General features: G+C 34.0%; 1 protein-coding gene across 8 annotated transcripts in view; it reads left to right on the top strand.

Annotated features, from left to right (window-relative positions):
- The window catches only part of Stag1 (STAG1 cohesin complex component), a 426,216-nt gene that overhangs the window by 371,185 nt on the left and 29,402 nt on the right, over positions 1 to 25,629 (top strand). For 7 of the 8 annotated variants that reach the window (XM_063249046.1, XM_063249043.1, XM_063249047.1 and 4 more), the window contains 5 exons: positions 3,768 to 3,848; positions 15,724 to 15,816; positions 21,164 to 21,338; positions 23,127 to 23,266; positions 25,249 to 25,350. In XM_063249046.1, coding sequence (XP_063105116.1) covers positions 3,768 to 3,848; positions 15,724 to 15,816; positions 21,164 to 21,338; positions 23,127 to 23,266; positions 25,249 to 25,350 — 591 coding nt within the window. The remainder of the gene's footprint in view (positions 1 to 3,767; positions 3,849 to 15,723; positions 15,817 to 21,163; positions 21,339 to 23,126; positions 23,267 to 25,248; positions 25,351 to 25,629) is intronic. The other variant, XM_063249048.1, reaches the window with a different exon arrangement.

The following is a 25,629-nucleotide window of genomic DNA, read 5'->3' as shown; positions in this document are numbered from 1 at the left end:
TTTGGACCAGGATATGAACTAAAATAACTTCATTGTTCAAACTTAAAAACAGAAAAAGAAACTTGTATAAAACTATAAATAGAGAAAATAGAGATTCCTAGTTTAGGTAAATAGAAGGGCAAAAGGAGTTTTTCTTTATGGAGATCAGAATAAATTTAGGGCCTCATGAATGCCCAGCAAGCACTCTTAATACTGACCTACATCCCCAAATCTTTTGAAAAAAATTTTTTTGAGACAGGGCCTTGCTGTGTAGCCCAGGCTGACCATGGTGATCCTCCCGCCTTAGCTTCGTTAGTGCTGGAATTGCAGGTGTGCATTACCACACCTGACTGAAAATTTTACTTTGTGTGCCTCTGTGATAGCACACACCCAAATCCTAGAACTTGAGAGACTAAGGCTGGAGGATCTCAAGTTCAAGGCTAGCCTCGGCTACATAGCAAGACCCTGTCTCAAAAAATCAAAAATAAGTAAGTAAGTAAGTAAGGGTATTTTGAGACAGAATCTCTGTCAGTTGCCCAGGCTGGCCTTTGAATTTGCAGTCCTCCTACTTCAGCCTCCCAAGTAGCTGGAATTAAAAATTGTACCACCATACCCAGCATCCTATAAATTATTGCTCATTTTAATATCACTTTTTTTTTTTTTTTTTTTGTCTTTTTCCTTTTTATCGGTACCAGAGATCGAACTCACGACTGCCTGCTTGCAAGGCAGGTGCTTATGCCGCTGAGCTAAATCCCCAGCCCTTAATATCACTTTTTAAAGTATTATAACAGTTCTGGTTATTTCAAATTCAAGACGTTTTTTTTTTTTTTCTTTTCATTTTATAGCTCTGAATGTCAAATCCAGATCCTTTACATGATAGGCAGGCACACCTACCACTAAGCTATATACTTCACCTAACTTCAAGAGAACTTTTAAAATCTTAACTTTTCCTTCCACATAAACCTTTTTACCAGTGTACTCAGTATTATAAATTAGAACTTATCAAAAGATGTGTAAGGACCATTAGATGTGTACTGTCAACTAACATTTTTTAAGTGTGTGATTTTTTAATAATTTACCAGTGTTTTGTAGTCATATTTCTGCATTTTGATGTAAATCAATGATTTATAAAATGCTTAATAAACCCTTAAATGGTCTCATTAGTGATTCATAGAAAGCAGCACCTCTTGTTCTTCTAACACTTATATTTTCGGTGCCCAAATAAGCATATTGGAGATCCTTTTGCTTAAATGATCTGAAATCTGGTCATTTTAAGATAAACTAAGCCCCTCTTGACCAACTGGTGCAACATTTCATGTACTGACACCACCTCCACAACCCCAGAGTTTGGTGTACTGGGAGTTGAACCTGAGCCTTTGCACCTACATCTCCAGCCCTTTTATTTTTGAAACGGGATCTCTCTTCAACTTGCAGTTCTGCCTTAGCCTTCCACAGTGGGGGACTTATGTTCATGTGCCACTACACCCAGCCATGTTCTTTTTTATGGAGTTTTTAATTTTTAAGGTGAATATGATAATAGGAACACTAGATAAATTTAGCGAATAAAATAATGGAATACTATATTGTCACATAAACTTTACTGCAATAAAAGTGTACCGTATATTCAAATAAAAATGGCATAAAAGTCCTACCCAATGTAGTTATCTTTTATGGTTTGTTGATTGGTTGAAATAGATTTTCAGTAAAACAGGCTGACCGTGAACTGGTAATCCTACTGCCTTAGCCGTTTAAGTTCTGGGTTTGCAAGCTTGCACCACCATATCTAGTCTTACATTGTATTTCTTAATCAGTTTATTTTCTTGAATTCTATTGTTTCCCTGGAAAATAGGGACCAAAGACTCGAGCCACTTACTTCACAAAACCCAAAATAAGATAAAATGCCAATAAAAAAGAAAAAGTGCCAATCCTATAATTAGGAAAATATAAATTAAAATCTTATTAAGCCTCAACCTGTGTCATAGATATGCCTCTCTTCCTAGCACTTGGAAGGCTGCAACAGGAGGATTGTGCATTCCACCTGGCCTACAGAGCAAACTCTGTCCAAAAAAACTTTTTAAAAGACACTGCTCATGTAAAATAGAGTTACCATATGTAAGACATGATGTCACAGTAACTATCACTATCACTGACTTTGGGATACAGTTTGGTAATGACTAATAATCCTGTTTATGTTGAGCAATACTAAAGCAGTGGTTCTCAAAATATAGTCAGGAATCCTATGGAGTAGATCCATACAGTCAAAATTAGTTTCATAATAAGTTGATGATTTTACTTGCTTTTTTAAATTCTTACTCCGTCACAGGTGTTTGTGGAGTGTTGGTATCATACTAGAGAATATATCCATATTTATCTATAAAAGCTATTAAAATATACTTTCAACTAGTCTGGTGAGAGATTTTCTTTATATACGTCAATCAAAACAATATAACGGAATATAGAAATAAGAAAATCCACTTGTTTTCTATTAAGGCAGACTAAAGAGATCTGTAAAAATGTTAAGTAGTGTCACTTTTAATAGGTGCAGTGACACACACCTCTAATCCCTGCATTTTGGGAGACTTGAGGCAATTTAAGCTCAGCTTGAGCAACTTAATGAAATCCAGTCTCAAAATATTAAAAAATCAAAAGAATGGGATTATAGCTCAGTGGTAAAAGCACCTCTAGGTTTAATCTCCAGTAACAAACATACTCATACTCAATAAATTTTATTTAGTTTTAGAAAAATTAGTTCATTTTTTTAAAAAAATCAGTTCATTTTATATATTTGAGTGAATAGATAAATATTTAATAAGAATTTCTTTATTTTCCATTGTATTTCTGGGTTCACGCACATAAACAAAGGCTGTTCAAGGTCCTCAGTAATTCTTAGCATTATGACGAGGTGCTGATAACTAAAACTCTTCAGACCATCTGCCCTAGATAAATATATGTACTATATACCTGTAAATATATGTAAGAATGCTTTTGGCAGTTATCCAAAATGCCTAAAATTCAGAATAGTGCAAACTTTTTTGACAATACATTGAATAAATATGAAACTATTCTAAAAATTTTAACACAACTAAAATTTAATAAACTAGGTATTTTCAACATGTATAAATTTTAAACATAAAGGTTAAAAGAAAGAGGTCAGATTCAAAGTAATATATGTGCATGATTTCATTTATGTAATATTCACAGCTAGGCTTAGTAAACTTAAGGGATGGAAATTTAGGTGGTTAAAATATATTAATTATCCTGTAAGTCAAAATAACTGTTACCCCTAAGGAGAACTAACTGTATTGAGATGAGACACTGACAGTGTTCTGTTTCTTCACATGGGTGGTAATTAACACTGATAATTTTTTAATATTAATTTATTAATCTTGGTATTTATTTTATGCACTTTTGGATATGTGTGTTATTTTACTTTTAAAATACAACAAAATAAGTAGAATGTTTCAGTTTAAAATTTGTATAAAAATAATTTTACAAGTTTTTTTTTAATCTGAAGCAAAATATTCATGACACTACATTTTTGTTTAATGCATAATGTTATTTGGGTCCACATTATCAAGATATGTTTGATCTTTATACTCTTGATTAATATGTTGCTTTATCTTTTTTTAACCAAGTGCTTTATCCATTCTCAGTATTTCTATAAAAGTCTGGATTTGAAACTATTATAAAACAATTATAAATATTCTCCTAGTTTTATAAAAAAACACAAGTTTTCTCATTTGTTTGAACTTTTATTAAAAAGGTTTTTTTTTTTTCATTTGATACAGATAGTCGTACAGGCACTGCAGTGCTCCCATTACTCGATTCTTTGGCAGTTGGTGAAAATTACTGATGGTTCTCCTTCCAAAGTAAGTAAGAATTTCTGTAGGCAGAGGAGTTATTGTTAAAAATAATGAAATGACCTTGCTTACCTCATTATTTAATAATTTATCATTAGTTATATAAAGTTTAATAAAATATATGGTAATTTATTGTTACCAATTCTTGCTGTATCTCATCTGTTTACCTCTTTTGGATGATAACCACAGTCTTCAAACAACAACATACATATATAAATATCAATTAAAATATTCTAAGAAATAACTAGTAGTTGGAAGAGCTCTGATAGGTGGCATACTATAAGAAAGAAACAATGACAGGTTATAATATTTAGCTTTTGATTCTAGCAGTATGGCATCTATGGGCCCAAGATACACAATTCATCTTTAAAGTTAACAAAATGTTAGATGAATTTTAAAAATTTTAATCTATCAGCAATCACACAAAACTAAAAGGAAAATACAAATCAGGGAATAAATGAAAATGAGATCTAAGAAAGTCAGAAAGAACACTTCAGCTTTCACATTGGTGATCTTTTCTAATGCAGAAAAAGTCTAAGGCCCCTCCAAAGTAGAAGGGGATCACATCTCCCTGATTAAATTGCAGCTGAGTTTTGAGTTATGCCTAGCACCAGGCTAAATAGAAATGAATGCACAACAGCTCCATGGAATGAAGGTTAGAGAAACTCTTAAAATGTATCATTGATTAAAGATGGAAAAATGGACTCCAGTGGAAGCTTATAAGCTTGAGCTAGTTTTAACTTAGGTTTCCATGCAGAATTCTAATTATTTCAGAACCAAAAAGAAACAAGTTGAGATTTTTATTGAGAGATTCAAATCTAAATCACTTCTGAAAGAATTTTCCACAAATGAAGTTTGAAGAAAACTGAGCTCATTGTTTTAAAAGCTCTAAAGAAAACAAGAAGCCAAAAGTAGAACCATGAAGACAATCAAGACAAAAAAATATATTAATATATTAGAATTATCTGACACAAATATAAAAATGTTTCCAAAATATTTTATGAAATGAAAGAGGCATCTTCCTAATAACCCCAGCATTTCAGAGGTTGAGGCAGGAGTATTGTCAGTTTGAGTCCAGCCTGGATTACATAGTAATCCCTGTCTTGAGGTGAATGGAGGTTTGAATATTTAAGTTAAAATACAGATATTTGATTTAAAAAGGAAAAAAGGTGATACATGTTCATTTTCCTAGCACTCAGATGCGTGGCAAAAGGATTGGGAGTTTGAGGCAAGCTTGGCTATATAGTGAAACACTGTCTCCTTAATGAAGGGATAATACATTTGCATATAATACAAACAATATGCAAAACATTCTTCTCTGAGAAACAGTTTTTATTTCCTTGTTAAAAATTTTGGTCTTTTCATTTTTATCAGTACCAGGGATCGAACTCACAACCACATACTTGCAAGGCAGGCTCTTAGCCCCGCTTGTTAAAAATTTTAATATTTCTCTGCTTTTAGAAATTAGTTTGTTTTTAACTAGAAAAATGGTATTATATTGGCTAGCCTCCTTGTTTATCTATTTTATTGACAATTTCAGTACTAAAGCAAAATTAAAAAGTAACCATATTAGTAACCAAGGCCACTTTAAAACTGTTACATTTTCATATCTTTTGAAATGTTCTTTAAAATTAAAGAGAGTTGGATATATGTTAAAATTTGATACTAGGAATTTATGTATTTTATAGTTATTTTATTCTGGTTTTTTTTAATCCAGTAAAATTTTTACTGTTTTTATTGCAGTCCTAGAGAGAAAACCCAAGGCCTCTGACATGCTGGCATAGCACTCTTACCACTGAACTATATTCTTAGCTCCCATCTTGTGTACTTTTCATTTTTTCCAGTGGATTTTATTTTGATTATCTGAATTAGGTACTATTTTGATTATCTGAGTTAGGTACATTTTGGCTAAATATTAGTAATTTTGTTTAATAAATTTAATTACATTCATTTCTAAAATTTTATCTGATCATAGTTAATGATCCAATCCTTCTTTAAACCTAATTCAAATTTTCTGCTTTTATTATATTTCATGGATTTCCTTTTTTTTTTTTTTTTTTTTTTTCCTTTTTATCGGTACTGGGGATCGAACTCACTACTGCCTGCTTGAAAGGCAGGTGCTTATGCCACTGAGCTAAATAAATCCCCAGCCCCGGATTTCCTGTTCTTAAATGTAAATATTTTTCTATTTTATGATCATAGTACAACAGAATGATCTTGAGATATGTTTCCTTTTCACTTAAGTTTTGTGTCACATTCTCCTAATAAAAAATAGCTTCATTTTTTTATACTGTCACAGTATATATTTCATGCTTGTCATGGTTACAGTGGCAGTGTAGATTTTTTGACCAGCACTTTTCTTTATACCAAGAAAGAACACTACAAAATCTTTTAGGTAATACCCATTTGTAGTTTTGTGTGTATTTATATTCTCACTTTGAACTTGTTCATTTTTTTTAATCCAAAGCACATTCTGCAGTTATTGTGTTTTAAGTTGTATCTGTAATATAAAGGTGATTCTCTTAGCAATAAATTCATGAATTACAACACATGAGTTCTCTCGATATATGCAAACATTAAAAATAAATCTTTCGTTGTCAGAATTCTTTCTTTTAAAACAAATAATGACTTAATAATTATTAAATTAGGAATTGCCACTCTTTCTGATCCCCTGTATGATACATGATACTTCTGCAAAAGTTAAACCATATATATAAGCTTTGTGCGTATACTATCTACATTCTTATCATCTCACTTGATAAGATACTGTTTTTCTGACTAGAGTTCTAACCATATTATTAGCTTGTGTTACCTTGAGGCAAGTCACTTAAAGAATTTTAGAACTTGGTAGGTATAGTGGTACCTGCCTATAATCCCAGCATTCAGGAGACAAGAGGCAAGAGGACTCCAAAGTTATGTCCACCTTGAACTACATGCAAGACCTGATTCAAGACAAAAATCAGTTAGGTATCACACAGTCACACCACATATTTAAGTTTCACTGATCATTCTGTATGCTTAAAAATGTTTAAATGAGAAGTTACTATGATTTTAAATAGCTTGGTTTTAATATCAGGTAAGCAGATGGAGGATTTCAATAGTGATACACCTAAAACTATACATTTTTTTCCCTTTTAACTTTTTAAAAATTTAAATGTAATATGAAAATACTGGAATATTTACAGATGTTAAGTATACTTAACATTTTTAATGTTGATCATTTTTAAGCAACCTGAAAAGTTCCATTACCTGAAATGATTTTATCTTGTTGAAAAGTGTTAAGATAGAATGGATTATTTAACTGGCAAGGGAGCGCAGACCAGGTGGCCACCATCTGTTTTGCCTTTAGTCGTTAGTGTATTTGCACAAATTCGTTTAAATTTTTGAAGAGAACAAGGCATGGCAGTACATCCAGTAATCTCAGTACTCTGAGCAGCTGAGGCCCGAAGATGATGAGTTCATTGCTAGCCTGGGCAATTTAACAAGACCTTGTCTCAAAATAAAAAATAAAAATAAAAGACTGAATGTTGCACATTGTAAAGACCCAAGTCAGTCCCCAGCACCTAGAAAAAAGAATGCTTAAAGAAAATATTTTTAATGTATACATCATGTACCTACATCATAATTTAACACTGTCTTCTCTTGAATACTTAACTTTAAACATTTTTGGTTTTGGGTACAAAAGCTTGTTCTGTTTTCCATTGTCTTATCTTGTATCCTGTTCTTAGAAATGGAATTGCTGAATCAACGATCTTATGTACATTTAAGATTCTTAATACATACTATCAAGTTACTTTTTTCAAGAGTACTCTAAAATTTTCTTCTCTGCTGTCATAAACTGTCACGTGGAAGATTATGAAACAGTAGTTATATTTTAAGTTTAAATTATAATTTATCTCAACAATAAAAATTTTATACTATAATAAATATTTGAGAAGACTATAATAAGAATAGGCTTAGATCTTTATTTAAAATAATAGTGGTCTGGGTTTCACCAATGGGTATTTCCTCTGTTCCCCTAATTTCCAGAGTTGAAGCTTTTGGGCAGTCTCACAGGTCACACGCTCAGTATACTTTGCTCCGGTGCCCCCTAGTGCTGGTCCTGTAGAAGCAGCCTTCAGTTTCTCTTCTCTGTAGCAGAAAACATCCTTCCTTCAGCTCCAGACACTTAAAGAGCCAGGTAAATAAGAGTTAGGACTACAATAATTCCCCTACTTCTCATCTTTGGCCTCAAGATCTAGTCTTTATAGTTTTTTTCCCCTCCCAAGAAGAACAGTCCTGCTATCTGTAGTATTACTTTTATGCTGTTCTACCTTACTTTGATGTTTTTGTTCTAGACTACAATAGGAAAAGACAGGGGCAAGCATCCTTCCTTGCCTTCTCCACTTTGGTCCTATGACTGACAAAGATCAGCATTCCCTAGGTAGCTACATGTCAAATTATTATTGATGTGTTTAGCTATATTTGTTCCTCCATCACCGTCTTAGCTATGGATTTTCATCTATAAATTCCAACTTGACCCCTAACTGGAGAAGGAAATAAGTGAGAGTGAAAGTAGGACTGATAGTGGCCAAGTCCCTTAACCTTTCTGTTCTTTTCATAATCATACATTTCCAGATATAGACTCAAATTTTGTAAAGACCTATAGACTACTTTCTGTTGATTTACTCCTTCAGTGTGATAGTAAACAAGGTCCTTGCCTGGAGTTCTTGTAACAGAATTTAGATATCACCTGTCCATGTGTAAAATTAACTGCTTTGAAGAGAAGAAAATGGGATAAGAAATTACTATTCCTATAGGAATAAATTTTTACTAATATGTAACCATTTTATTTCATTTCTAGAATACAGTATTTTCCTTCCACTTCCATTTCTTGATAATTCTATCCACATTAACTATCCAGGTAGTTTTTAAATTCTTCTTTTCATCGTTCCATGACTCCATGGTCATGCTTTAATAGATATGTTCTTGTCAGTAGTATCCTCAATCACAAGTGCCTGATTGGCTGTGCTTGAAGGGCTAGGGGAGTAGGGTCCATCCATGTCTTATTTAATATCCATTTCCTTTTCTGCTCTCAAAATGCCTTTTTTTTTTTTTTTTTTTTTTTGTCTTTTTCGTTTTCATCGGTACCAGGGATCGAACTCACGACTGCCTACTTACAAGGCAGGCGCTTATGCCGCTGAGCTAAATCCCCAGCCCCAAAAATGCCCATTTTTAAAAGTCTAGAATACAGAAGAAGATGCTGTTCATACTAAGTTCTCAATTGCAAATTTTTTGCCCCAGCATTTAAAAATCTTCTGGAAACCAGAAGTTAAACTGTTCAATTTAGGAAACAAAAACGTTCAAGTCACAGTCTCAGCATTTCATTAAAAGTGTCACATTTGTGTTTGTAACCCTAATTCTGGACCTCCCAGTTTACAGCTTTACTTTCTGGTAGGGAAAATCACTTTTGCAGGATACCATAAAGCTTCCTCAGGTTCAGTACCCTATCTACATAAATTCTGTTTTTATCTACAAAGGAGAAGTAGATTGATGAGCCAGGACTGAAGAAATGTATCTGTACTAATAACAATTATTGCAATTTAAGAATGTGTTTTAATTGAGCTAATCAGATGGCTACAGTAATATTAATATTTAGACAAAATATAACACTGCCTCCCCCCTCCCACTTTCTAGTACAGAGATTAGCAATATTCTCCACCAAAATTAATGATGTTTACTGTCAGGCCATCTATTTGAGCAAAAAGGAAATATGTCTTATGTTAACATAATATTCTCTGAGTGACAAGGCATTTTCCTTCCTACAGCAACTTTGTTATTTTGGGGTGGAAACTGGAAATTAACAATTGCTACATGTTTTTAAAATTGAGTTCATATTTTGGATTGACTTCTTACCACCTCTGGCAAGATAAGTATGTTACTTCATCTTGAGCTTCAGCATCCTAATATATAAAATGATGATGATATATACTGCTGGCTGGGTTTCTTAGAAAGATTAAATTGAGGAAAATGTTTCAGTTAAAGCAATGTTATATTGTTACCATTAAATCTCTACTCTTTTAGTATCTTCTTCCCTGCTAGAACAAAAAATTGACAGTAAATGATGATTTGTCTGAGGCTATGGAAGTAAATAAGCATACTTAGTGGCTAGAGTAGGTTTGGGATACAACATGGTAGATTTTGTCTTCCAGCTGACTTTTGGGATAATTTGGGAATTCAAGTCTCACTCTGGTCCTAACAGTCAATACTTTTCCCCTGTCCCTCTGACTCCTTTAGCTTCCTTCATGTTTGTACACTACAGGAAAGAGAAACCAGAAGATGTTTTGGAACTGCAGTAGGCAACTTAAGGGTTCCTGGATCATAAATGGATTAGCCTTTGAGGCAATGGCAGGAGTCAGCAGGTGGGGATTCAGATTGCCAAGAACAGCAGCAACACTGAAAACTAGGTATTAAATTTGGGGTTTAAATATCCAGTAGTTTTACTGTGTATTCCCAAAGTTTCTGTCCCTCTGTAATAAGTCCTGTAACTCCATGAGCTATACTTTGGGCCTTATTTCTTAGTGCAAAGGTTTCTACCTTCTGGATGGATCTTTTGACTCTTCCCTTTATTTCTCCTCAGTACCCTGGACCAAACTGAGGACCTTGCACGTCCTACACACACATTCTACTTTTGTGCTACATCTGTAGTCAGTATATTATATTGTATTATATTTTTATGACAAGATCTCTCTAAGTTGCCCAAACTGTACTTGAACTCATGATCCTCCTGCCTAACCATCGAGTACCATGGAGTACAGGCATGGGCTACTACCTTAGCTGAACTCTCCCTTTTTTTTTTTTAATTAAGCTGGATTGTTTTTAATAGCATCTGTAACACTCCTGGGGGAAGCTAAAAGAGCAAATCTGATGAGGCTCCTGAATTCTTTTTCAGTTTTGCAACAACAGGTTATGTGAAAGGGTCTACAATAAAAGGGTGCCAGTAAATACAGCATTTGCCATGACCTGAGTAATAGGCACGTTCAGCAAGTAAGTAACCAAGTCATCTTAAAGCTAGTCTATGGTTTGCATCTAAGATAAAGCATATTGGCTATTTCATCTGAAGTGTCACCTTTGATACTTTTATTGTTTGTTAGTGGAGTTGAAAAGACCCTCTTCTCAGTCCCTCTAACAATTACTTTAATCTAGTTCAGCAGGCTGGATGTTCCCTTGAGGATAACATTCTGTATGTCTGGATCAGATGTCATTATCTGCAATTATTGCTTAGTGAGCAGTGGGTCTTGCATCACCACAGATAAGGTCTCCCACTAGCATTTAAACCCATATCTATAGCTCCTAAATGAGTTATTCTCAAAATCCATTTTAGTAAAGACTCTTTGAAAGCTGAAGATACTGATCTACAAAATGAAACATTTCTTTTACATTCCACCCTTGTGTTTCAGTAGTTTCTTGATTTTTTTTCCCTGCCCTAACATTGACTACCTTCTTGGCAACCAAAAGTACTTTTTTCTTAACCTTACATAATCTTCCCCATTCTGGGTGACTTTGAGGCTAGTAGCCTGAGCTCAGGCAGAGTGACATCTGATCCTGGTCTAGCCAGAAGTCCTGGATCAGTACTCTGTTTTACTTCCATTTTCGCTATTACAGATAACAATAACCAAGGGATTTGTGTTTAGTGTGCTTTTGCATTTCCCATATATTTAATACATCAGTCCTTCGGCAGTTAGATCTACCATATCTCTAAACTCCACTGGTAACTTTTACATTTAGTATCTTGAGTGCTGCAAAGCTGCGGTTTCCTACCATGAATAGCTTAGGTAGTTATCCAGCATTTATAGTTTCTTTACCTTCCATCATTTCATACTTTCCTATTATAAATTGTATGTATCCATAAGCCAGAGGTCTTCTAGCAAGTCCCATCATTGCCATCAAAGGTAGGAATAGTAAGCAAAAACCAAAACTTTAGTTAATACATTTGTCATCAGACAGAGTCCAAGGAATCATCTCTACAAAGAGATGGAGAACTTAGCTCTGCCCAACCAGGTTCTTTACATATCACAAAAGAATATTTTCAGGAAACATTAGTGAGAGAGGTAGACTGATTTTTTTGACCAGTGTTAGGGCAGTACACACAAAGGATCAGAGACAGACAGACAGACAGACAGAGCAGGTGTGAAAGAGGGACCGGCAGAAAGAAAGCTAAATAGAGGACCAGGTAGCTAGCTAGCTTAAGATATGTGATCTAAGATGTTTTGCCTTAAGAGATTTTGAAAATCATATATCAGTTACCTGACATCTCTTGTTTCTTTAAGGTTAGGTTGTTACCCCCAAAGTGGATTAAAACAAAAATTTATTTTATCAGCTATGTTACAGTATAACCTATATGTGTTTGGAGATTAGAAATGTATCCAATGGTTTTGTTTATGTGCCATTTCTTTTGAAAATACAAGTGTGTGTGTCTGGGTTTGTGTACGTGCACAAATACATGTGTGTGACTGGGAATTGAGCCCAGGACCTAGAACATGATAGGTAAATATTCTACTACTGAGCTTTAACCTCAGCCTCTAAAACAGGAGTCTTTGATGTAATTTTTGGGTTTTCTGAGCTTTCTTTGAGATTCTTAGGAATTGGGGAGTGATAGGCTTGGGGAAAAAAAGGACAAACAGGCCTAGGGAATAAGTGAGTGAGTAACCTTGGATAGTTTTGATCATGTTGTAAAGCTAGTCTTTTTTGTCTCTATTCTGTCGGCTTTTGTTTCATCTGTACTACTTTGCAAGAATACTTCTGTAACCTCAGAAATGTAAATAGGTTTCCCCATCTGAAAATCAGTGAGTTCTGCATTGAATACCAGCTGATGTCCTATAATACAGTCCTGATATTATTGACCTGGAGTTGATGTTGGCCATCACAGATTGAGAGCACAGTCCCACAGTACTGCCTTCCACTTCCAATGCCAGTGACAAGTCCCTTGTTGTATTACTTATACTTCTGAAAATTGAGTTTCCCACAACACCCTCTTTGGGCTCAGTTAATTTCCCACTGTGGCTTACAGAATTAAAGGAGCACTTAAATTTAGCAATTAATTATAAAGGATATGAAGGGGAATTTAGGCATAAAGGAAGGAATATGGAGCTTCCAAGCCCTCTTTAGATATGTTACATACCTCTGGAAGCTTCACAAAACTAATCCTTCAGGAGTATTATGAATACTCCATTATTTAGGCATGCTAGACTACGTCGTTGCCTATTGGTGACCAGCTCAGCCTCCATCCCTTCTAATTCCCTAGAAATTGAAAAGTGGTGCTAAAAGACTTAACCCCTCTTAACATGCCATGGTCTTTGCAGTGACTGGACCCCATCCTGAAGCTATGTTGAGGATACCAATGATGGGTCACCTTATTAGGAATACAAAAAGATATTTAACACTCTGGAAAATCGAAAGATTTTATGAGTTTTATGTCAGGAAATGGTCAGGTGCGAGACTGCCTTCTTTTTAGATCCTTACTGTGTCACTTAGAGTCTGTGGGTACTTCACTTGTCTGTTAAATAGGAATATTACCATTTGTTTCACAGTGTGATTATGAGGTTTATATTTATGAACACAGAACATAGTACTTGGTATACACAGTAAACTCTCAACAAAAAATTTTATCTAACCCGACTGTTCTACATCATTCTCCATTTTATTTAGAATAAAATTTTTGTTTTGTTTTTTGTGTTTTGAGACAGCATCTCTCACTATGTACTTTAGACTTGCCTTGAACTCAGTGTGTACCCAGGCTAATTTCAAAATTTCAGTATTTTCCTGCCTCAGCCTTCGGAGTGCAGCGATTACAGACATGTACTAGCATGCCCATCTCTAAAATATGAATCTTGTACACAAAATTTTGGCACTCGTATGATAAAACTCTTTCTTTAATAGTTCCTTATAATCTTCAGTAACCCAAATGACTTAATATGGCATTTTAAATAGCTTTCTCTCTAAATGAAATCAATCATATTCTCTTTTTTTATTTAAAAACAAGGATAGAAACAATAAAAATTTCCAAAAAAATAAAATAGTAGGGAATTTTGTTTTGCTTTTTCTTGCTACTCTTCCCTATTAATGTACCCAGGTACACATAATACTAACTTACTAAAAGTATCGCCAAGCATTTGAACTCTGTACCCTATCTGGAATTCTTTCTCAGTAGGTAATATTTATCTTTCTAGTCCTACCTTCAGAACATGTCACCTTTGGGAACCTTTTTTAACTACTTTTGACTTTAAGTTCAGTTTTTCAGCATAGGGCTTATACTGTGTCCTGACAAAAACTGTTCACACTGTATTGTATTTGCCTGGTACCTCACCTGTTTTCCCTAATGTATTATGAATGTTTAAAGAAACTCAAAGAATACTGAGATTTAGTCACTGATTATTCACCTCCAGGAATATTGCAAGTCGTCAAGACCATGTTCTTACAAGATGCAAGTGTTCTCTCATAAGTGTACTCTGCACAAAATGACTTCATTTCTTCCAAATACTTGCACTCACATTAGCAAAAAGGAAATGTGTATAATTTTTGAAGTATCATTATTTGGGCTATAAAGATCCCAAAATAGTAAGGGCTCTCATCCCTACAAAACAGAATACCTTAAAGAATTTTAATTTAATAGAATACTTTTAAAAGTGAATTCTAAACTGGGTATGGTGGGACACATCTATAATCCTGGCATTCTGGGAGGCTGAGGTAGGAAAATCACAAATTTGAGTCTAGCATGGGCAACTTAATAATGTGATAGGACTTTGTCTCAAATGAAAAATAAAAGTCTGGGGATATAGCTCAAGTGTGAAGTCCCTGGATTCAATCCCTAGAACCACAAAGTAAATAAAATGAATTCTACATGTGCCTTTGCTCAAGTAGTTTTTCTTCCTGTTATACTGGGTTATCTGCATATATTTGCTCATTTGTCAGGAAAAGATGAGCTGTAATACCAGATAGTCCTGTTTTCAAACTCATGCTATTCATGACTACTTTTTAGAATCTGAATATTCTTCTTGATTGTTTGAAGGGAGTTTTTGTGTGTATCTAATTGTTTGAGGCAGGGTCTCTAGGTTGCCTAAGCTGATCTCAAACTCCTAGAATCAAGTGATCCCCCAGTCTTAGTTTCCCAAGTCCTGGAACCACTGTCATATGCCACCAGGCTGGTGATACAATTTATATAAATATCAAGTTGTGTAATAGTAGGCCTTCAAATCAGTGCCTAGCACATTATTCTTGCTCGATAAATTTAACTTTCAGTGGCAAGAGGGTAGGTCAGTGGTAGAGTATGTGCTTAGCATATACTAAAGCCATGGGCTCAATCCCAACACCAAAAGAAAAAAAAAAGGAAACTTTCCTTTATACTTTTCAAATCTTGTTGCCTGTGGGATATTATTTGGCCATCTAGTTCTATTCACCTACCCAATCTTAAATTCCAAACTGCAGTGAAGATTTATCTTTCTTCCTCCAACTTTATGCAGCGTATTGAGAATAATTCAGTATATATTCCTCATGTAATTTTATTCACTGTGCTGTCATGCGTGGTTATCTTCTACCTAGTAATACAGACATGATTAATAATTTTAATATCACCCTACATAAACCATATTTATAAAGGAAAACCTGTTAGGGGCAATTTCATTGACCATTCCATTACTAAGTAGAAGTGAATGCTTGGCATTGTCAGTTTTGCTGTCCTTTCCATTAGATCAGGTACTAAGAAATAAGTATACTGATTGATTCTCAGTGACTAAGTTTCACTCTACAAATTTTGTTCAAGTAAACCAATTTAGTATTTTTTTATTATTTCTTTTGGCAGTTTGCTAGGATACTATAATTCATGTTTGTATCTTTGGCTATGTTACAGGAGGATTTGTTGGTATTGCGGAAAACAGTGAAATCTTTTTTGGCTGTTTGCCAACAGTGCCTGTCTAATGTTAATACTCCAGTCAAAGAACAGGTAAGAAATTATTGGTTAAGAACTTACAATTTAAAAACCCAAATGTATGGATGAACATAAAATAAAAGGTTTTATGGTAATTCTTATCCTGCATGTCTATGCCTGACACTTATGGGACCTAACACAGTACATATAGATGTGTAAATATTTTAAGTTACGATGCTAGCTAGCAATCTTGTTATATAAGTGTGTTCTATTTTTTGTACTTTAATAAGTTTACTGTCATCATGGAGAAAACTAAGCTCAAATTTAGGACATTGAGGGTATAGGGAGTTAATCTGTGTCCTTAGCTCACCTTTAGCTCCTTACAGCAAGAAGAGCTGCTCCTATGTGCATGTGAATAATTTTCCCTACATGTCCAAACACTCCACACCATCCTTCCAAATAGCTGCCTTCGGACCATCCTGAGTCCGAGAATACACATACTGGAAATGCAGTATGTCAGGAAAAAGATCTTTGCCAGCTTTGACAGTATGCTCGTGTCTGTAGACAAGGAATTCCTGAACCTTTGTACTTTGACACTGATGTAGAATCAAGGTACACATAAGGAAATTTCTTTGTCCCTTTTGTAAGGTACACAGCCCAAAAAATACTATATTGTTTATTTTTACATTGGGCTAGATAAAGAGTCTAGTTTTCGAGTTCAAGGTCACAATATTATTCATCCTTTGCTATCTCTTCCTGCAAATAGATTGTTACAAGTTTCCTTTTGTCAGCATTTAACTTCAAATGGAAACAGAGGTAGTGTTCCCTAACTGCTATTCTCTGAATCGTCAGATCCTCATCAATAACTGCTATCTCTAGAACTTGCTCTGGCCATTTACACCAAAAATCCAGTATTTTTACATCAAACCTACTTGCTTGGTCATGTCCAGAATGGCCTGAATAAAAAAAAAAAAAAATTGCTTCAGACCAGATGTAGTTCAGCATGCAAGTTGCTGTGAGGTTTATACCACCTTGGGCTACATGAGTTGAAGGCCAACCTGGACTACATAAAGAGACCTTGTTTATTAAAAAAAAAAAAAAAAAAAAAAAAAGAAATGTGAGTGTGTGTGTATGTATACAGAGAGAGAACACAAACAAGCCCCGAAAAATGTATACAGACTTTCAGTTTGCAATACTAAAAAATGTTTGAAATCTAATGACCATTTTGAGCACCTCTTGTAGAGGCCAAAGATAGCATATTAATCTCATGATATCTCAATAAATTTAGTGTTAAAATATTCATACAAGTTTTTCTTTTCCTGGTGTAAACACTTTTTTGATGAGCTATATATTCACCTATATCAGTGATGGTGAATCTTTTAGAGAAGAATGCCCAAACTGCAACCAAAACCTCACTTATTTATCTCAAAGTGGCAACAATGCAGTTAAACTGGAATACTGAAGTTCATTTAAAAAAAAAGAATTCATACATTAATATCCTTTTCTTATTCATTCACTTATTTTTTTATTTTGAAGAGAATAAGGCGAAAATAAAACAGCGTAGAGTCAGTCAAAGCAAAACAATGAATGTGGTACAGGACTTCAAAATAAGATAATAGAAAATCAATGATGGTTACCATAATGCCTCTTGTTATCTTCAAAATAACTGCCCATACCATCAGGCATAATAAAATCAAACAAAACAGAACAGAATAAAACCATTCAAAACGAAACAATGAAAGCAATACAGGACTTAAAAACAAGATAATAAAATAATAGTGCCTACCATAATGTCTCTTATTTTCAAAGTAGCTGCCTATACTATCAGATACAGTAAAATCAAAACAATAAAATCAATTAACACAAAATAATGAAAGCAGTACAGGGCTTTGAAACAACATAATAGGAAATCAATAATGGCTACCATAATATCTTTTGTTATCTTTGAATGCTTACTGTCAAATATAATAAAATCAAACAAAACAAAACACAGTAAAACCAAACTAAACAGAACAATACAGGGTTTCAAAACACGATAATAGATTAACAGTCACCATTGCCTTTCCTTTTTAGATATTTCCTCCCCTTTCACTTTCACAGTATCTATTGTACATTTTGGATCCCACTAACTCCTTTTTTTTTTGATACTAGGGAGACAACACAATGTTCACCCATGTGACTGAACCATTTCACCCATGAGCAGGATCTCAAGTTGTATCCATTTACCTACAAGAGCCTTGTAATTATCTTTGCATGAAAATGCCATATCTTTCTTACCCATTCTGCAGTTGATGGACAAGCTACCTCTGCTTTTTTTCTGGTTCCCTGTCACATAGAGCATTGTTCTTTCTCCTTTGACTTTCAGTCTGAAGTTTCTTTAAAGTTAAATGTGTGTCTTGTTTTGATGGATCGTATCTCCTGACCTACTCTACCTGTGTTTCTTTTTATTGGTGAACTGAGGCGTCAACATTAATGGTTATGGCCAACATGCATTGGCTCATCTCTGCCATGCTATTTTCCGTTGGCTGCCTACTTTTCTCCTCCATTCAGTTGTCTGCCCCATTCGGTGATTCTCTTCTGCTGTTTCTGGAACCATGGTCATTTTTATCTCTCTCTAGAACATCCTTCAGTATTCTTTGTAGGGTTGGTTTGGCAGTCATGAATTCCTTCAATTGTTCTTCGTCATGGAAGTATCTTGTTTCTCCATTCATTTTGAAAGATAGTTTTTCAGGGTACATCAATCACGCGCCTGCCTCATAAGCAGGCAGTCATGAGTTCGATTCCCAGTACCAATAAAAAAGAAAAAGACAAAAAAAAAAAAAAAAATACAGTTCAACAGGGTACATCAATCTGGGTTGGAAGTTACTTTCTTTCAGGACTTAAATTACTTCACTCCAGTCTCTTCTTGACTTGTGGTTTGTGTTTAGAAGTCTGTTGTAATTCTGATGGGTTTTCCTCTATGTCTGCGTGCAGATTTATTTTGCTTATGGCTACTTGAGGGTTTGTGTGTCTCATTTACTTGAATGTCACATCCTTTTCCCATGCTTGGGAAGTTTTCTGCTATTAACTTCTGTAAGTAGACTTTTTTTTTTTTTTTTTTTTTTTTTTTTTTTTTTAGTGGTACTGGGGATTGAACTCACGACCCCTGCACTTTCCAGGAAAGTGCTTATGCCACTGAGCTAAATCCCCAGCCCCTGTAAATAGACTTTTTATGCTGTTTGTGTTGATCCCCTTCTTTTTCACTGACACCTGTTATTCTTAAGATGTTTTTGTTTGTGTTATCTTGCAGCCATTGATTTATTTCCTAGTTCCTTCTTATTTTTAACAGATCTTTCCTTTTGTGGTTGCTAGCTGCAAACCTGTCTTCAAGGTCTGAAAGTCTTATCTTCAGTTTCTTTCAAGTGGTTTTGCCAGATTTCAATGGAGTTTTTCATTTCCTAGATATCTCTCAGAATCTGTGTCATGTATTCTAAATATTTTTTACATTGGTCATTCAAGGTTTCCTTCATTTTCCTGTGCTCCTCTGTTTGTTTTTTTAATCTGTGTTCTTTAGATGTGCTTAGCAGTTTTTTTATTTGTTTTTCACTTTTTCTTTTAGCTCTTAGTATTTCTGTTCTAATGTATTTTATAACCTCATGAAGTTGTTTCTTTACTTCAGTTGCCATCACTTCAGAAATGTCAGGTGTGCAACTCCTAATCTCTTCCATGTTTACATCTCCTGGACTTGCTCTGCATGGGTTGGAGGCCAGAGACTGCTTTTTGCTTCTTCATCTTGACATTTTCCTGGGTTTGTCCAGACAAGTGAGTGCTGGAGTCCCAAGCTTTTCCCGCACTGGCTACAGTTTCTCTGAAAAGTAACAGTTTGGTTTACTTTGCCAGTGCTAGCTACTGGTATCTGATGGTGTCCATTAGGTGCGCCGGTGTGGGGCTGGCTGCTGTTTTTCCCAGCCTACACTGTCTGCTGGGGGGGAGGGGATCCCAGATGGTGGCTGATGTGCATGTGGGGGCAGGGTTAGCCACTGCTTCTCCGACTGAGCTGGTTTCAGACTGAGCTGGTTACAGGCAGGAAGCCTCCTCAATGGTGGCTGGAGCGCACTTAAGATCCTTATCTTACAGAAAAAAACAAAATGCATGTCATAGATTTACCACCTCTGATCTACACTAATGAATATACATACATATGTATATATTTCCTCTTCAAATGGCTCTTACTAAATATCTTAACATATATCTTTTGATGGTTGTGCAGTGAGAGCAGGAACTATCATAATTCTTGCTATAGTTGGGTAACCAAATACATACCATTCCTAACTAAATGCCAAAGTTGTCATTTTTCCCTTAAGAATAAACTTTTAGAGACTTAGTGCTAAAGGATTATTTTGAAGTCCTCAATAATACCACAACAAAATCTTTCAGTTATTATAAAGGGATGAAGCATATTTATTTCACACCATTTATTGAAATAGGAAAAATTTGCCACCATACCTGTAATAGTTTGCCATTATTGAAATGTGTTTTCAGTTATCTTAAGATTAAATTTTTTGGGAGGCTTTTAGATGTGGACTTGAATTCAGTCTTAGGCTTACTGTTAAATAATTTTAATGTGGGGCTGGGGATTTAGCTCAGCAACATAAGCACCTGCCTTGCAAGTGTGCGGTCGTGAGTTCGATCCCTGGTTCCGATAAAAAGAAGACAAAAAATAATAATAATAATTTTAATGTTAGCTCTTTTAACAAACAACTACAATTAGCTTTCAGGTTTTTCATTGCATTATGTTTATAGAATTGTAGAGTCTAATCTTAAAGCATGTGCTAATTATTTGGTTAAGCAGTGCATAAATGATTTCTAACATATAATGTGGTGTATCAATTTTGCATGTCCTTAGTTTAGTTTAACTCATTTTTTTAAAGTTCAAGTCAAAATTTCTTGATTGACAGATAAACAGAAACTAATGAAATCCATGACCACTAAACCACCATTGCAAGAAATTCAGAGGAAGAATAGATAAGCTATTGAGGATTAGAAAAAACTCAAACATTAGAAAAATAACAAAGTGATGGGAATTAATACTTAACCTTTTATAGTAACTCTTAACTGTAAATGGTGTGAATTCTGCAATTAAAAGACATAGACTAGCAGGTTAGATTAAAAACAAAACTCCAGTAAAAATTTGTTGATTGACTATTTTTGGGTCAATACAGCAAGGAAAAGAAATGGATTATATTGAGCAAGGATCCTTAAATGTGACCAGTATTCAGTGAGAAATAGTAATTGTATTGGGTTGGGAAATGAAGAGTCATAATTAAATACTTTATATTGTGATATTGCTGTTGAACTGTTACATTTTTAACATGTTTTCATTCACACTGGTTTGGAGTTATATTCATAAATACTTTACTGATGGATTTCCTTTGCATTCTAGGCTTTCATGTTACTCTGTGATCTTTTGATGATTTTTAGCCACCAATTAATGACAGGTGGCAGAGAGGGCCTTCAGCCTTTGGTGTTTAATCCAGATACAGGACTTCAGTCTGAACTGTTGAGTTTCGTGATGGATCATGTTTTTATTGACCAGGATGAGGAGAATCAGAGCATGGGTATTTATAGCAATTGTCTTGTCAATGTTGATTTTGTTTTACCAAACCTAAAAGATAATGAGGGGGGCTAAATTTAATCCAAAAAATTATTGAGATTTTTCTCCTTAAAGTAGTTAACAGTAATGAATTCATGTATTTTAGAAACCACAAAAATAAAAGTGTATATAATGATATCTCTCTCCTCTATAAGTACCTTAGAGGTCTTTCTTGTCAATATGCAGAGAATTTCCTTATTCTTTTTTCAATGGCCACATAATATTTCTTTGTGTAAAGTATAACTTATATAATACAGCTCACATTCACGGACGTACTGGTAGTTTCCAGTTTTCACTTTGGATACCACCCGTGTAATAGATGATCATGTACATTTGTCATTTCTCATTTGTACAAATGTATATGTAGGCTACATGTTATTTAAGATATTAAGTGCTAAAAGATTATCAAGCCTAATGTTATTAGTCAAAATTGCTGAGTCTGTAAAATGTTAACTGAGCAAAATTAGACTGAATTGTTAATGTTTAGCCGTGAACTACTGAAGTTATTTGGAAATAGATGGCCTGAGCGCCCAAAATAATGTAATACGCATGTCTAATCCACACATCTATTTAATACTATTAGAATTTCTTTTTAATTAGGCTGTAGCTCAGTGGTGCTATAGATGCTTGCCTAGTATCTGCATGGCCTTTGGGTTTAATCCCCACAACTACTTTTTAAAACTCTAAACAGTATTTTAGAAAATAGTGGACAGTAGAACAGTGTGTTTACTAATCTAAGGAAACAAAATTCACCACTTAAGCACAAAGATTTTCAACGTCTCAAAATATGAATGTTTCACAATAAGACTAATTAAAAGAAAAAATATTGATGCTATAAATTCTTCAGTGTACATATACATGTAAAAAAGAGGAAAAAGAAAGTTGATACTAAATAAGGGCAGGTCAGGATATGAGATAGTCATACGGAGCATGAAATGAATGTTATAGCTGGAGCCTATAAGAAACATTTTCTACAATTAAAAATAGTTATCCAGTGAGGTCCAAGTACTTGGTGTGTTTGCAGGATATGTTTTATTTCTTAACTAGTAATGTGACATAAGCACTGAAAATGAACCATATATTTCTATTAATTTCCATCTCCCTAAAAGAAAACTGTTTGCTTGCGTCTCAAAAATTTCAGAACGTTCTTCTAGTCAAGAATACATTAGAAATTAGAAGAATATTTTTAAGATAAACAAACAAGTTGACAGTATTACTATTGACAAAAGTTTTAGAAAAAGGATCTCTTTATATTTGATTTGTTTATCTTTACCTTTTGCTGTAATCTCACACAATGGAATCTTAGTGCCTATTTAGAATTGTAAATGGGTAACAAGATAGCACTCCAAAATTGTTAGTCTGTAAAGCCAACTGACAATAATGCATCGCATGTCTTAGGCTGATACCACTATCCAATTTATTTATTTGTAATTTGAGCCAATGAAAAACCAATAAACGTATTCTTTTAAAAATGAATTTATGGAGCTGGGGGTTTAGCTCAGCGGCATAAGCACCTGCCTTGAAAGCAGGCAGTCCTGAGTTCGATCCCCGGTACCGATAAAAAGGAAAAAGACCAAAAAAAAAACAAAAAACAAAAAATGAATTTATTAGTAAAACAGTTTTTATGTCCTCTAAAACTAAGTGTACCTGTTTGTGAAGTTATGTTAGCCAGTTTCCCATTATGCAGATTATCTGCATTGTTTTACTTTGATAAAAGACCATAATTCTTAACCAACTTATTTTCTATTGTTAGAGGGTGATGAAGAAGATGAAGCTAATAAAATTGAGGCCTTACATAAAAGAAGGAATCTACTTGCTGCCTTCAGCAAACTTATCATTTATGATATTGTTGACATGCATGCAGCTGCAGACATCTTTAAACACTACATGAAGGTATAGTTTCATATTTTTTTTTCCCGTTCTACAGAGATATGTACAATTAAAATGAGTAGATGATGGGGCCAGGAATTTAGCTCAGCAGCATAAGCGCCTGCCTTGCAAGTGCATGGTTGTGAGTTCGATCCCCAGTACCAAAAAAAATGAGTGAAACAGGAACAACAGTTGACAGCTTTGACCTATATTTTATGGATAATTTTCTGATAAAGTTTCTCTTTTATGTATGTATAAATTCTTCATCAGTTGGTACCATTCCATCTACTTTATATACTTTATATACTACTTTATATAAAAAACATACTCTGTGGTTGCTTTCTTTCCCATAAATTCTAGGATAGGAAAGAGCAGTGCTCAGTTTTTATGTATCTGTCTTGCTCTCATCGTCAGAAAGAGTGTTTTGTTTTTCTCATGTTCAGATTATTGTTTGTGCCATTTGATCTACTTGTATGTCTTCATGCACGTTTGGGTGTGGTACAGTTCCAGTTGTGATACACAGATTGAATGTCTCTAATTTTTTTTTTTTCTTTTTCTTTTTCTTTTTCTTTTTTTTTTTTTTTATTTAAGGAGAAAAAGAAAAAAAAAACAGAAAAAAGGTACAAGTTATACAGAATTTCAGAAAAAATAAACAATAGGAAATCACTAGTTAATAGATTACATATTGTTATCTTAGAAACTGTACAAGTTATAAAATTAAAGCATATAAAGTGGACTGAATGTCTCTAATCTTAATCCAAAATCTAAAAGTATTTAAGCATTAGAACATTAAAAAAAAATTCAAATTTGGAGGCATTTTAGATTTTGGATCTTTTATTTTGGGAATGTTGTACCAGTGAGGTCTGTACAAATATTTCAAAATCCAAAAACTCTTAAATCTAAATGAAATACTTCTGGTCTCAGACATTTGAGGTAAGAGGTACTAAACTATAGTAGCTAATTCATCATATTTTTCTAAACAACTGCTATGTGATGAACCCTGTATTGGTAACCAGAGGTTATATGACATGATTTCTGTACCTTTGAGCTGACAGATTAATACAAAACCTGAAATGTAAATATAATATAGCACCTTAATAAATTTCTGCCACTGATTCTGTGCCATTGATATGAGATACTCTTCTAAAGTTTTCACATTGTCTTTGATCATTACAATAATCCTTTCAGTTAAGAAATAGTATCTTTACTCACTGATAAGGAAGCTAAGGCTCAGAGAGATTAACTTTCTCAAGGTTATACAACTTTTAAAGTAGCAAAAGCTGGAAATTGATTTTATTGTCTAGCTTCAAAGTGTAACTCTTTCTATTGGACTACAAAGCCTCAGATTGGTTCTTAATAATTGCTTCAAATTACATAATTCTGTGTGATCATTACAAATTGTGGATATCCTAATAACTCTTTGACACCCTGATATATGGCTTCATAGCTTTTCTCCCATTGTCTATACATAATCAGTTCAGATCTAATCTTACAAAACATCTGTGAACTCAGCTACTTTAGTGTCCTAAAATATTAAGTGAAAAGTTAAAACTGTTGCTGTAATCTGCCCTCTACTCAGTTGATGCTCAGTTTATAGAAGTAATCAATTTTAACTATTTTGGTTTCAGTTCTTCAGTTTCTAATAAAGATCAGTTTATTAATTTGTCACTTTTTATATGGCATGTGTTTCAGTCTGTTACTTAGAATAAAAGATTTTTCTTTACCTATTATATCACCTGTCCTGCTGCAATTTCCAACTTTCTTTTTACTTTTTGTTGTTGCTGTTTCGTATATATTTACAGTACATAATAATGACATTCATCATGGGAGTTGGTACATGTTTCATAACCCTAAATTTCACATATGTATTCTTTTAAATTTAGACAAAATAATTTAATTCCTGTTTGATTTACGATGAAGAAAGTAAACACAGTTATCTTTTTTTTAGCATTCATTATGTCATAGAATCTCAGTAATTTTAAAGCTACACTTTCTTGTCTTCACAGTATTACAATGACTATGGTGATATTATTAAGGAAACGCTAAGTAAAACCAGGCAGATTGATAAAATTCAGTGTGCCAAGACTCTCATTCTCAGTTTACAGCAGGTAAGAAATTGGGAGGGAAGGGATACTCAAAGAATAGTATTTGAGATTCAAAGAATAATATTCTGGTAGTTAGTATGTTTTAGGTATCTTACTTTAAACTGGCACATTTTACCAGCACAGTACTGCAAATAAAATACTCTGATACAAAGACATAGATTACATACCCTTTAGTTTGGAAAATAATCCTCTGGTTAACATTTCAAATAGACAAAATCCTAGGGCAATCTACCAATAAACTAGAAGAAATGTCAACTTGAAAATACAGAAAATTTTAAAAGA

This window comes from Cavia porcellus, unplaced genomic scaffold (assembly GCF_034190915.1).
Source record: "Cavia porcellus strain 051 isolate PalLab524CR breed Dunkin Hartley unplaced genomic scaffold, mCavPor4.1 scaffold_5, whole genome shotgun sequence".
NCBI lineage: Eukaryota > Metazoa > Chordata > Mammalia > Rodentia > Caviidae > Cavia > Cavia porcellus.
Note: the sequence above shows the minus strand (reverse complement) of the source record. Positions and strands in the feature narration are given on the sequence as shown.